At 39.2% G+C, this 13,276-nt stretch overlaps 1 protein-coding gene across 1 annotated transcript; it reads right to left on the bottom strand.

Moving 5' to 3' along the window:
* Nucleotides 1-5,356: 5,356 nt before the first annotated feature.
* Nucleotides 5,357-9,771, bottom strand: LOC146328901 (extracellular calcium-sensing receptor-like). Its single transcript, XM_084716562.1, has 9 exons — nucleotides 9,622-9,771; nucleotides 9,064-9,358; nucleotides 8,816-8,902; nucleotides 8,316-8,585; nucleotides 7,973-8,179; nucleotides 7,620-7,892; nucleotides 6,981-7,208; nucleotides 6,766-6,889; nucleotides 5,357-6,687 (listed from the first exon to the last, which is right to left on the bottom strand). The coding sequence occupies exons 1-9, from the start codon at nucleotides 9,729-9,731 to the stop codon at nucleotides 5,777-5,779; spliced, it is 2,505 nt and encodes an 834-aa protein (XP_084572688.1). The 5' UTR covers nucleotides 9,732-9,771; the 3' UTR covers nucleotides 5,357-5,776.
* Nucleotides 9,772-13,276: the final 3,505 nt, after the last annotated feature.

The raw sequence follows: 13,276 nt of genomic DNA, 5'->3' as shown, positions 1-13,276 counted from the left end.
GACAAAGCAGAAGAATAGTAGAAATACAGCATGAAATACAACAGCAAGAGAAATTTGTTCTCTCCAAATACCAACATGACTTTTCTCCTGTTTAGCCCTGAGTCTAGTCAGTGTTAATGCTATGATAACTCCCTTTATTTACTTGCACTATGGTTCTATTTCGCACATCACCCACGAGAGTATAAACAATAGTAGGGGCAGGGCCTAAAATGTATTTCATTTGAGATCATTTAGTATTGAGGCAGAATTCATTAGTGCACCTTTAATAAAGTCTTACCATAGACATCTCTCCAACCCAGATTTAAGTTGTGGATGACTGCAATGACTGACATGTACAGAAATTTGCAGGACAGTGATTTGAGTGCATTTGTTTATCTTTAATGTCATATTTAGAGGACTCTGATATGTATGTTAAGTTGTAGATAAAGCAGACAGACCATTTCACCTTCCAAAAAACATCTACTTGTATTGTTGTAAAATACAGTCTTTTCTTCAGAATCACTACATGCATGTATCAGAAGAGCCAGTTTGTACTTGTGCTTGAGTATAATCCCAAATTTGTGTCTGATAAACATACTAAATAAAGTCACCAAATGGTAACCTTGTATAAAAGACCCTGCTACGTTGCACATGTAGCCAGATTTTAGACCTGTTAAACAGGAGAAAGTAGAGGACCAATCTCAAAAGAGTGCAGATCTCAACTCAAACTCACACTTTGTAATCACCAACCAGTCATTTGTGCCAAGTTTGACAAAATTCCCTAAAGATGTTCTGAAAATATTGCTATCATGCGTATGGGATGGACGTGAGGTTACAGTGACCTTTAACCACCAAAAAGGTTACTGGTCTCTTTTGCCAGGTTTGAAAAAAATCCATCAAGGTGTGCTTGAGATAACGCATTCACAAGAACAGAATGGATATGAGGACAGTGACCTTGACATTTGACCACCAAAATTGAATCAGTTCATTATTAAGTCCAAGAGGTAATGATGTGCAGACTGACCCACAACTTGGGGTGGGAGTTTTTTGGCACCTCATGATTCAATTCAGTTCCGATTCAGAGGGTTGCAATTCGATGATAAAACTATTCTTGATGCATCTTGGTATGTCAAAATTTTAAGCTTTGAAACCAAGAGGTGCTGGTTGCATAATATGTATTTGCAGTTGTTCACATTCACCCATTCTCACCAAAACTCAAGAAGTAGCCCAGTTTAGAAGTAATTGTGATATACATGTTACATTTAAGGACGGGAATCTTTTTGTTGGATTTGATTCAGATCTGTTCTTAAATGAATAAAAAGGGGACACAATTTTCAGTCTCTTGGGCCAGGTTCCCTGAAATACAATGTGACTATAACTGGCAATTAAATGGGCTGCAGCTTTTTTTATTTTAAGAAGTTAACTGTATTAATTAATCTGGTCGACTTTGTAGAAAATACCACAGGCTAAGGCATCAGGTCAAATGACAAAGCAGCAGTTGGAGTAAGTTATTTATGACTTCCAGAGACATTGTGTGCAATAGTCTACCATCTACCTTTTTGTCACCACTCTGTCAGTTTCCCTCTCTCTCACAAAGCACACAAGCTCCATATCCCCTGGAGTCAAAATAGGTCTTGTATATATGTAAATAAGTCTTGAAACCGTGGACCAGTGCAGCCTGACACTAGCCTAAAAAATACAGTATTGACCTACACATAGTTAATAGCTTAGATCTTCCCATGTACACAGGGCAGAAAGAAAGCAACGTGACAGCCTCTCTAGTCCAACAGTAGTATCAGCACTTTGGGGGTTGCTGTGCTTGGTATGGTTCTGACATTTGTGTTTATATAATAAAAGTTGGGTCGGGTTGAGTTTGGGTCACTGATTAACACATCGTTTTGCATGATGACTCTCCTGACAAGTTGGGTGGGTGTGGGTCTTAAAAAACCCTGAATCATGCATCACTACCAAGTGGTCATGTGTGACAACTTTGGAGAAATTCCCTCAGGGTGTTCACAATAAGATGATCCAAAAAGATTATGCCTGTGGCCATGGCTGTTGTCAGAATGGAGGCACAAAGATTTTCAATGTTTTTCAAAACTTGTGAATCACAGAGGTCTTTGAGAATACAGCGATAGATAAAAAGGCTGACTCAGCAAAGACTAGTCAGAGACTGCTGTGCCCTCATCCTCAAAGAGACATGGCTCCATAAAAACATCCCCAAAGAAGCTATTGCATTGTGTGGGCAGAGCATGTTCCAGGCTGACCGGACACAAGACTCTGCCAGAGTGGATGAATATTGCTTACCTGATATGGGATTTTAGTGCTGAGTTGTTGGCCACATTACCTACCCACAGAATGTCTACATTCCTCCTCATGCAAACTTTAGAAATGCACTTCAAGAATTATGAGGCTATTAACCGTCATACGACAAAGCAGCGTGATGGTGTTTTTACTGTTGCTAGTGATTTTAATCACACAGACCTCAGAACTTTACCTGAAGAATGAAAAGGGAAGTCAATCAGAGGTGTGTGTGTGTGTGTGTGTGTGTGTGTGTGTGTGTGTGTGTGTGTGTGTGTGTGTGTGTGTGTGTGAATGTTTTCTGTTTGTCCCCAGCTAATCTCTAACCAACAGCCTAATATTTGCCTAATATTTGGGGTTCTTAGGTGTAGACAGGAGGTTATAAAGTCTGAGGCCTGGTAAGTGAGAGGTTTGGCAGAGGCTGCCAAGGATATCCAGCTGGGGCGCAGACTGCGGTATGAGCTGGACAACAGAAGAGAGGGGTGCAGCCTGGGGTGCTGGCTGGAGGCTAGATAATAATAATAACAATAATTATTTGTATAGCACTTTTCATACAAAAGTAAATGTAGCACAAAGTGCTTTATAATCAAAGATAAAGAAAATAAAGAACTTCAGGCAGGCTATTCCATAAACAGGGGGCATAGTAATAAAAAGATGCCGCACCATGTGTTTTAGTTCTAACTTTGGTACTGTTAAAAGGCCACTTCCAGGGGGGTGTACTACAAAGCAAGCTCAACACAGCCAGGCTTTCTTTGCATGATCTGGATCGACAAAGCCTAAAACCGCAATCAGAGACAACGGATATCATGATGGTGGTTATCAACTCACTTTGTTAATCCAGGCTTTCGTCTTCAGACTCTGTGCGTGCTCACATAAAAGGGGTGTTTGTTGCATCATTTGACTCTTCTTCCGCATGAAATGAAGCGATTGCGAGCCCTTACTTAAGTCAAAATGATCAAGTTGTTATAATTACGAGCTGTGGAAAGTATACTAAATACATTACGGCAAAAAGCAACATTGTTGCTGCAAATAAAGCAGGAGAAGAAGAATGATGTCAGAAAATGACTGATCGACTAAATGTGGTCTTAATGCTGCCGTTTATTCTAACATGAAAACTGCACATTAAACAATAAAACTCCATACAGCAGATTTAAACATGATAAAGTATGTCTAACACTGTCCTATGATGACAGAGACGTGGAGATCACTTAAGCTTTTGACCAAACCAATGTAAAATGATTGTAACTGATTTAAGATTGTCTGTGATAAATAATGATGAATTTTCTAATCAGTAATCTGAGCTGCAAAATCACCGAGACAAAACAGATAACAGTAAAAAGTATTCAAAGTGTCTGTAGTTGCTTCATCATTATTTTACTGTGTGGATTATATACCATGTCAATTTAAAGTGTTAATATGATCTGGAGCAAACGGGAAAAATGACTCTGCATCACCAAACGGAGGTTACCATCATGACAGCGCATTTGTGCTGCTGTTACATTTTTACATTATATGGATTCATTCGGTGATATTACGAACATACAGATCAGTAATTTTTCATTGTTAACCTCCTCCCTCAGTTTAAAAGCTATATTGCTCATAAACAACATTGTTAGGACAATTGTAAGTGAAAGAACGGTGCTTTTTAGAGACGATTTAATCTGAAACTCTGAACATAAACTGCTTCCGACCAGGCTATGAGTTTAGCACAAGTTACCATGGTGATCTAGCCAGGTTAAAAGAGAGCCACTTTCGTGACACTGAAAATCCTGGCTTTAGACTCAACATAGCTTGCTAACCCATTAATCTCACTTCGTTGTACACCCCTCTGAAGACCTGAGGGCTCTGCTGGGTTCATATGGTAAAAGCAAGTTAGATAAATAAGAAGGAGCAAGACCATTAAGAGCTTTATATTTTAAAATCAATTCTAAAACACATTATCACACTGGGCCAACAAAGGAGGACTCAGATGCAGGACTCAAATACAAGATCTTTAATGGAAAAGATTAGTCCAAAACTAATCAGAGGCCCCGATCCATAATTGCTTTCTTTGTGTTTCTCTCTGGTCTCAGCAGGATTATGTAACATTTGGTTCCAAACAGTGCCATCAGCAGACCAAAACTGGAAGCTAGGATGGCAAAGACCTCCAACTGCAATTTGTATTGACAGTAATCCCAAATCTGTGTTTGTGCCAAGCATACCAAATTAAACTCACCAAATGGTGATGTACTGTAGAACAGGCCCTGCTGTGCTGGGCATGTAACCAGATTTTATCCTCTGCTGCCCTCTATTGTCTGTAGTTGTATGTATATACTTTTAACACCTTTAAGAGCCTTGGAGATCTGTTTGATCACTATTTCTTGAATGTAGACTATATACAAAGGAAAACATTACTTTAAAGCGACATAAATATTAAATTAAATCAAAAGTGTGATTACATATTTTGTGAGGGTCACATATGTAAGGTCTTTTATGGGCAGAAATCCTTAATGAAGTTTTCATTTCTTTTTTACCTCATTGCATTAATTTTGCATACATGGACATATGTTGTGTGCATTTGTTTAAGTGTGTTATATTTGTCCACAGCTAGTCTTGCATACTACTTGACCCAACAGCCTCATATGTTCATACACATTTATGAATCTATGTTCAGGGAACTCTTTTTGTGGTAATGCACAATTTTTGAAAAGCCTTGAAAAATGTTTTTGCCCAACTGCTATGTTTTGTCCAAAATGCTGACTTCTTACACCTCTTGACTGGCAGGTAGAGACTGAAAAATGATCAACAACTGCTAATGAAAAAAATAATCTTCTTACTTTGTTATGACATCCATCGAAAGTTTTTGCCTCATCTTGAACTGGCACATCTGTGGTTTTATTCCATACTTGATATGGTATGATCCAATTTAGTTAGGAACAAACTGAGATTAATAAATCTGCTCTTCAAGTAGAAATGACCAACTGGGAACCTGACTGGATTTTGCCATAGATGGCAGGTGGCAGGTAAACTACTGAGATGTTGGTGGGAGACTAGGCCTGAGGCTTGAGGCTGTTGACCCCAGGTAAATGGATGGCAATAAAGTGGGGATGGGGATGTAGGAATGTGACTGGAGGGAGAAACTGAGCAATAGAATATGACACTTTGTGACATCTGATGTTGGGAAACTCAGGAGCTGAGAGATGCTGAGAGAATTCAGGGGTTCTTGAATATTGTTTTAACTCAGATTAATCATGTGTAAATTTAATTTAAACCATGAAACATGGCAAAGACATCAGCTTTTGAATAACAAGTGATTTGTATTTTAACTATAGTCTTAAAAATGTATTGATTGTATTCTAGCACATATGATTCAATTGGTAAGAGATTACATGATCAACTGAATTTGTTCAATAATAATTAAATATTGTAACATTACTAATGCTGATAAGATTGTTTGAGTTAATGTCTTGTGTACAGAAAATTGATTAATTCTGTCCCACTGAATTAAGTGCAGTTTTTAAGAGTCAGGGCTCCGACCCATGATTGCTTTCTTTGTGTTCCTCTCTGGTCTCAGCAGGATTATGTAACATTTGGGTCCAAACAGTGCCACCAAGAGGCCAAAACTGGAGGCCAGGATGGCAAAAACCTCCACTGCATCTGCATATTTTCCTGGTGAGCTGATATAAGCAGGGACAAAGGCCACCCACACAGCACAGAAGATCAGCATACTGAAAGTGATGAGTTTGGCCTCATTGAAGCTATCTGGAAGATTCCTTGATATAAATGCAATCAGAAAACTGAGGATAGCCAGGAATCCAATATAACCCAGTAACACTGCAAAACCAACTGTGGACCCAACTGCACACTCATGAACTATTTTGTCATTGTGGTACTGAGTGTTTTTATGAGGAACTGGTGAGGCAGATACAAGCCAGGCAGTGCAGATTGCTGCTTGAATAGAAGTAAGAACCAGAACTGTTCCTCTCTGCTGCAAAACACCAAACCACTTCAGACTGGCTCCACCTCCTGGCTTGGAGGCCTTGAACACAGCCAGAACGACCACTGTTTTCACCAGGATGCATGAGATGCAAAGCACAAAGCTGATCCCAAATGCTGCATGTCTCAGCTGGCATGTCCACAGTCTGGGACGACCAATAAACAGCAGTGAACACAAGAAACATAACTTAAGTGACAGCAATATCTGGAAACTCAGCTCTGAATTGTTGGCGCGTACTATAGGTGTTCTGCAATGACAGATGAAGATGCTCAGGACAACAGCACAGATACATGTGCCCAGCAATGAGGCAGCTGTCAAGCAGATACCCAGAGGCTCATTGTAGGAGAGGAACTCTGTTTTCTTAGGAACACAGTGGTCATGCTGGGGGCTGGGCCAGAAGTCCTCTGGACAACTAGTGCACTCCATGGAGTCTGTGAAAATAGGGAGAGTCTTGAGATACATGTTTATATTTTATCTATGAATTACCATTTTTAGTACTGAATACCAACCAGTCTCATTGCTGATCTTTCCCTCAGAACAAGGGATACAGTCAAAACAGCACACAGGTTCCCCTTTCTTTCTGGCCATGCGGGTACCTGGAGGACAGCTCTCACTGCACACTGACCGGGGTGGCTATGGAGAGAATATTAAATATCTGTTATTCTGTGCTACTTTAGACTATATGATGAGTTATCAAACGGTGATCTGAAAAATCAGAATTAACTTCTCTTGATTCAAAGTTCCAGAAGATTTTGTCTTCATCTATTGTGAGTTCTTCTCCTTTGAAGGCCGACCTCTTCACCTCACCCACATTCTGAAGTTTAGTTCTTCCATCAGGGAGCCACAGCCAGTTCATGATATCATATATTGGTAAGGGATCACCGTTCTCATCAAATGACACTTGATCACCAAATGATGTGTTGAAGTTGACCTTTTCCAAGTAATACAAAAGCTATGAATATCAGAGTGAGGGATAGAGGAAAACCAAAGTGGACAGATTAAAAAGAATTACATATGTCTATAGTGACAACAGTGGTAGTATTCAATAATCAACACATCAATATTTCCCACTGCAACTTCGCAGTGGAAGGAAAAGTCCTTACAGCGATATTCTTGGGACTTTACGATTAGCAATCACATAGCCTTATATTTAATCCTATACCCAAAATATATACTGCAACAAGACAAAAGCACTGCTATTAATCAGGGGTAGGGAAAATTCTTTCAGGTATTTGCTCTGCACTTTACAGTTAGTAATCTCATAGCCTTGTAATTAATCCTATGCTCCAAATGCTACTCTACAAAAAACACAAAGTATGTGATTTTGTCACATAAACACGTGAAATGTAAACTGATATCACACCTGCCATGGCTCCAATCCTTTCAAATTGCCACAGCTGTGCCCACTGAAAGGCCCTCTCCCTGGCTCACACTGCAGCATGTCATCAAGGGCATATGCCAGAGCATACACAGCCTTGTACACATTATACTCTGGCCTGAGGTTTGAAATGTCCAAAATATCAGTCTCTACATTCTCTAGATCTTCCTGTCCAGTGCATAATGCTCCTCCTGCATCTACAGCTGTTGGAGGTGGTACAAATCTACACTGAAATGTGTATTCCCAAAACTGGTTCACCTGAAACATATTGAAAACACTGTGTTATAAATAATTACAATACAAAAAAAAGAGGTCAGATTGCATGGTTAATCTCTCACCATGCTATTTCCATAGCTGTTGTTGTGGCGGGGATCAGGACGTATTTGTAGGAGGAATTCTCTGAGCCCTGGAATTTCTCCTCGTCGGATCGCAATGCCCAGTGTGCCAGCCAGGTATGGCATAAGGTGGGGAGTCTGGAGCACAGGAGCTGCTGTCCAAGATTCACTGGCAATCCATTGCAAGCCTGTCACATTCTGCCTCATCACCTGTGTATTATACCAAATATGTAAATTTAACAATGTAAAGTAAAATAATGCAAAGAAGCACTTGTTATTTAAATCTTTCAGTTTTAGAAACAATCACTTAAATTAAATTAGTATTAAGTTTTATTTCAAGCCCAACCTCCTTCATGAGGTGAATCATGTTTCTGTCATGTGCAAACACAATGACCACACGAGCTGTAGATTTCTTCATCACATCCACAATCCTCTGTAGTTTAGCTTGGTCATTGCTCCAAGGCAAAATTTCTATGTAAGCCAGACAACCTTCACCAGACTGAGCCATGTCAGATTGGAAAGATCGGGCAGCGTGGAGTCCATAGTCATCATCACTGATCAGCAGACCTGCCCAAGTCCAGCCAAAGCGGTTGAGAATCTGAATTATAGCACGTACCTAAGTGAATATAGAGTGAAGGGATTATTGTATAGGCTGAACAGATTCAATAACGGACTTGGCTTAATTTTTGCCTTTCAGCTTTGTTATTTAAGGTCAGGCAATGTCATCAACAACACAAAGAATGTAAAAAAATATATTTTTGATTGCAGTGAAGGGATATTCTTTCTGAACAATGTAACTGTAAATGCTTTCTTTTATGAATTTTCATTTTGCTGATAGATGGCCACCTGGAAAGCATCACTTGGAATCGTCCTAAAGAAGGATGGGAATTTTTGCCGGTCACTCAAACAGGAACATGTGGCAAAATAACTCACCTGTGAAAGACACAGACTGTACATACTAAAAATGTTCAAAGAGGTAACTGTCACTTTCAACTTCACAGGCTTAACTGTGTCATGTTCACAACTAATATTAAAGGTGAAATTAAATTAAAATGATCCACAACAATTCTTAGATTGCAAGGTAGCAAACTTACCATAGGTACTCTGTATAAACCTAAGACACTGGAGACAGCAATAGAACGTGTAGAGGAAGATTCACCCACAATCCCTAGGACTGGAGGGGTTCCTACACAGGTTTCGTCTAATATAAACTGGTCCTCTTGACCATTGACTAAAGACAATGCTGCACTGAATCCAATCCTTAGGTTTGCACAGTTATCATACAGACTGTATCCCAGAGTCACATTAGGTAGCAGGTTGGAGTTTCTGTTGATCTCATCAATAGCAAAGGCCATGGTCTGAGCCCGCCTGAATCCTAGAACATCAAAACTAACACAAAAAAAATTTTTTTTAAAAGTTTTATTCCTGAAAAATACAACATGACACAGTACCAGGGTCAACATATACATTTTGCACAACAACAGAATATATAAAGAAGTACAATTGAAAAGAAAAGCATGCAAATAAGTAACATGTTCAAAATAGTATAAAAAGACAAAGTATTTGTTTCACAGTAATATTTGAAAAAAAAAAATCAAATATGGGATTCATTTTCTGTTGTTTCTTCTTTCTTGTTTCCCTAAGACACTCACCCATAGCAGTTTGGCTGTTGTGGCTCCGAGGTAAAAGACAGGTCAGGAAAGACAGAAAAGAAATGGACCTTGAACAGCCCACCTAGAACCACATCTCCAGCCTTGTGCATCCCATTTAGATGAAACTGTCCCTGTAACCAGCAGGAGGGGGAATAATGAAGGAAGGAGAAAGCAGATGAAAAGTAAGAATACAAAAACATGATATACATAAGCAAGAGCAATTTGATCTCTAACAATGCCCACATGACTTTCCTCCTGTTTACCCTTTGCTCTGTCTAGTCAGTTTTATTGCTATGTCAACCCCTTTTATTGACTTGCAGTAGTGTTTTATCTTGCACACCACCCATCAGAGCATAAGCAAAGGAAAGGGCAGGGCCTACTCTACATTTTATTTTATTAATTTTGTATTAAGACGGAATTCATTTGTGCACTTTAAACATCTTCCTATGGCTTTCTTTCCAATCAAAATGTAAGTTGTGGAAGAGCACATAAAGTAAATTTAACTGAGGAGTGACAAAAACACAAAAGCAGATGATAAGCCAAGAAATAATTCAGTGCAAGAGATCTTGTTGTGAAACAAACTGTTGATGAAGTAATTAAGAAATATTAAAATATAAATGCAGCAGCAAGAAAGGAGTCATCAAAATATTGACAGAAGTTGACAAAAATGAGTAAGTTTTAATAAAAGGATACAGCTAACTATAGCTATATGTGACAGTTGTGTTAATGGTTGGCTCGCTACAAGCTTGCTACAACGTGAGTGTTGACAATAACTGTCATATGCCTACAGTGCATATGCTGTCCAATTGTTATCTTATTTCTTTATTTGTTTATTTAGGCCTGTTTTGTTAACCTGTGTTGACTATTGTTCCCAACTCAAATAAAAGAAAAACACAGTAAAACAATCAAGTCACATGCTCATTTACAAGTTTTGAAGTTATGAAATCATTTTTTACGGGCAGAAATATGGAAATAAAAAAATCTCCAGCTTGTCATATAGTCCTTTTACATACACAGTGCTGGCCTGGGTTGACTCACTTTGACTTGGCCGGCATGGCAGGGGGTTGCATTTCCATTACAACAGGAATACCCACTTGAGGGTGTGTCTATAATTGAAGATGAGCTCAAGGAGGTTTGAGTCGAGTGGCTCTAAGGCAGCGGATAAACCATTCATATACATCTCTGGGATAAAAACGCTGTTTTCTTAAAATCTTCACAGTAAAAGTCCCCTGTTGTTTTACTATTTAAATGTTTTTATTATAAAGCAATACAAACAGGAAATATTCTCATTCATGATTTCATCAGCAGTAACTTAGCACAACTCCTACACAGCTGAAAGTGAATGTGAAACGGAAAAATAAAGCAGATACCTGGAAGTACAAACAGTGACAGGAGAGAAACTAAATTTCAAAGCATAGAGATTCAGTTAGAATCTACAAAATGTTTTTCTCTGTTCTCTCCTACACTCACATGAGTTCAGTATCACAACACACGTTTGTTTGAGGGGGAGAAAGGAGGGTCATCATGGGTTGGCCATGGTCAGTAAGATGTCACTGTTTCTGATACAGCTCGTGCAGCTTGGCGAAATAAAAGTGGTAATGAAGATGTAAATCCATGCGGCACAGTTTGACTCAGCGCAGTGTTGCCATCATTTAGTGTGTCTCCTAAGCCCTCGCTCTCATCCATCATCTCATGGTCCTTATCTTCTTCATCCAGCATGGCACTCAAGTATTTTGACATGTTGAATAGTATGACACAGGTAATGGTTACTCCTCCAGCCCTTTCAGGTCCAAAGCGTAGCTTTGTGTGGAGGCAGTCAAAATACCTTTTAAGCAGGCCGAGCTGGGATATCCACTGTCCTCTAGCAGCATACCTCAGTATCTCCTCAAAATTTGTGGAGTCATGCGTGCCGGTCAGAATTTGTGATTTTGCAGGCTGGCTCACATATCGTTGCAAATTGACTGTGATAGTTTCTTTTTGTTCACAAACCGATCTTTGGGGAGCTTGTATGTGCACATGTTCCATCAATGACAGCTCAAATGTTAGGGAATCCAGCTGTAGCAAGGTCTTAGCCTGGGAAGGAAATATAACATGACTGTCCAACAAGAAGGTTAATGCAACCCAGTGTACTATTCTGCACATTACAGACGTGTGCACCTAAATGCTAGAACAGGGACCCAACAGGTGGACCGCGGTCCGAGTCAGGACTGACGCGCCATCCTATACGGACCCGGACCTATAACCAATAAATTATTAAGAGATTTTAAATTTTGACGGGACACTTCTATTTTAACTGGCACAACTTTTCTAGTCTTTCCAGCGTTTAGCTGATCAGGAAATGCACAGACGAAATGCAGAAAAGCTGCGTGTGGGGGAGACTTGTTGTTGGTTGGTTGGATGGTTAATGACAGCGACACCAACCAGATGCACTTTTAAAATTAAACAACTGTATAAGGAGGCCTATACGTAAAACAGGAGAGTCTGTGTCTCTCTGTGAGAAACTTTCAGACCTTCTCACAGCAGAGCGAACAGGTGAGGGAGGGGAGGAGGGCAGACTGATCACTAATCAATCGTGGATGCCGTTGTCCAAAATTGGTGACAAACCAAACCTGGGTGTCCACACAAATAAAGTCTTTGTGTGAAACACTGCAGAGTGTAACATTGTGCTGTTTACAGACAGTCTGCTGTCATTAGTTTGACAGAGAGGGTCATGTCTAGAAGGGAACCCTAGACCTGCGAAAGATCGCGTGACTTTGATTATTTTAGTAGAAATAACAAACACAAATCTCGCGAGAGTTGTGCAAATAAAGAGTTACCTTCTAGACATGACCAAAAAAGGTGCGCAGCTCCAAAAATTGAAAATCATGTCATAGTGCAGATGTTTTTAATGTGGTGGGCCGCCATAAATAAAACACTATTCACTGATCACTGACCTGCTGTGATGGAAAAAATACTCAGATTCTTTACTTAGGTATTTTTACATTGTGGTATTAGTGTTTTCACTTAATTACAATTTAAACATTTTGCATGTTATTGTTTCCTTTTTTGAAAAATCAACATTTTTATTGCTGTTGTTGTACTTTAATGGCATTCTTATTGGTATTTTTTGATGATAAATACAGACCTGCAAACTCATAAGAGAAAAAGGTGGCATGTTGGTCCCCTGTCCTCTGGGGGTCTGGTAGCGTCCTGCTCCAGAAGAAAAATGTTGTGATTTTAACATGTTAACAAAGCATTCTGGTGACTATTTCAGTTAAAAGAGTTAGTTCCATCTTCTGTTTGTGGTTTCTGCAGACATTACTACCTTTACTTTTACCTTTGTGCTTGAAAAAAAAAAGTAAAAAGTAAAGTAAAAACAGTAAAAGTAAATCTACATTAAAAGTAAAGTTACTTTACTGAATATTTTTACTTTAGCAATTTATAGTTGTTCATTCATTCATAGAACTGTCTTATTTTCTCTTTTGTATATTACCATTGTTCTTAAATAAAGCAAAAGTAATGTAATAGAAATTCAGAACACGCAGTATGTCTTATCTGATTACTCGATTAATCGGCAGAATAATCGATAGATTATGCTTTAATTTTACCGGTCCGGCCCACTTGAGATCAAATTGGGCTGTATGTGGCCCCTGAACCAAAATGAGTTTGACACCCC

This window comes from Lutjanus erythropterus, chromosome 4 (assembly GCF_056507025.1).
Source record: "Lutjanus erythropterus isolate fLutEry1 chromosome 4, fLutEry1.hap2, whole genome shotgun sequence".
Taxonomy (NCBI): Eukaryota; Metazoa; Chordata; class Actinopteri; order Lutjaniformes; family Lutjanidae; genus Lutjanus; species Lutjanus erythropterus.
Note: the sequence above shows the minus strand (reverse complement) of the source record. Positions and strands in the feature narration are given on the sequence as shown.

What these genes read in the sequence shown, in the direction of transcription:
- LOC146328901 (XM_084716562.1), bottom strand. Translation starts at nt 9,731, where the DNA reads ATGCACAAGGCTGGAGATGTGGTTCTAGGTGGGCTGTTCAAGGTCCAT. An exon ending in TTCCAAGTGATGCTTTCCAG is followed by an intron (nt 8,586 to 8,815) that starts GTGGCCATCTAT and finishes ATATTCACTTAG; the next exon opens with GTACGTGCTATAATTCAGAT. An exon ending in GGAACTTTGAATCAAGAGAA is followed by an intron (nt 6,890 to 6,980) that starts GTTAATTCTGAT and finishes TTCTCTCCATAG; the next exon opens with CCACCCCGGTCAGTGTGCAG.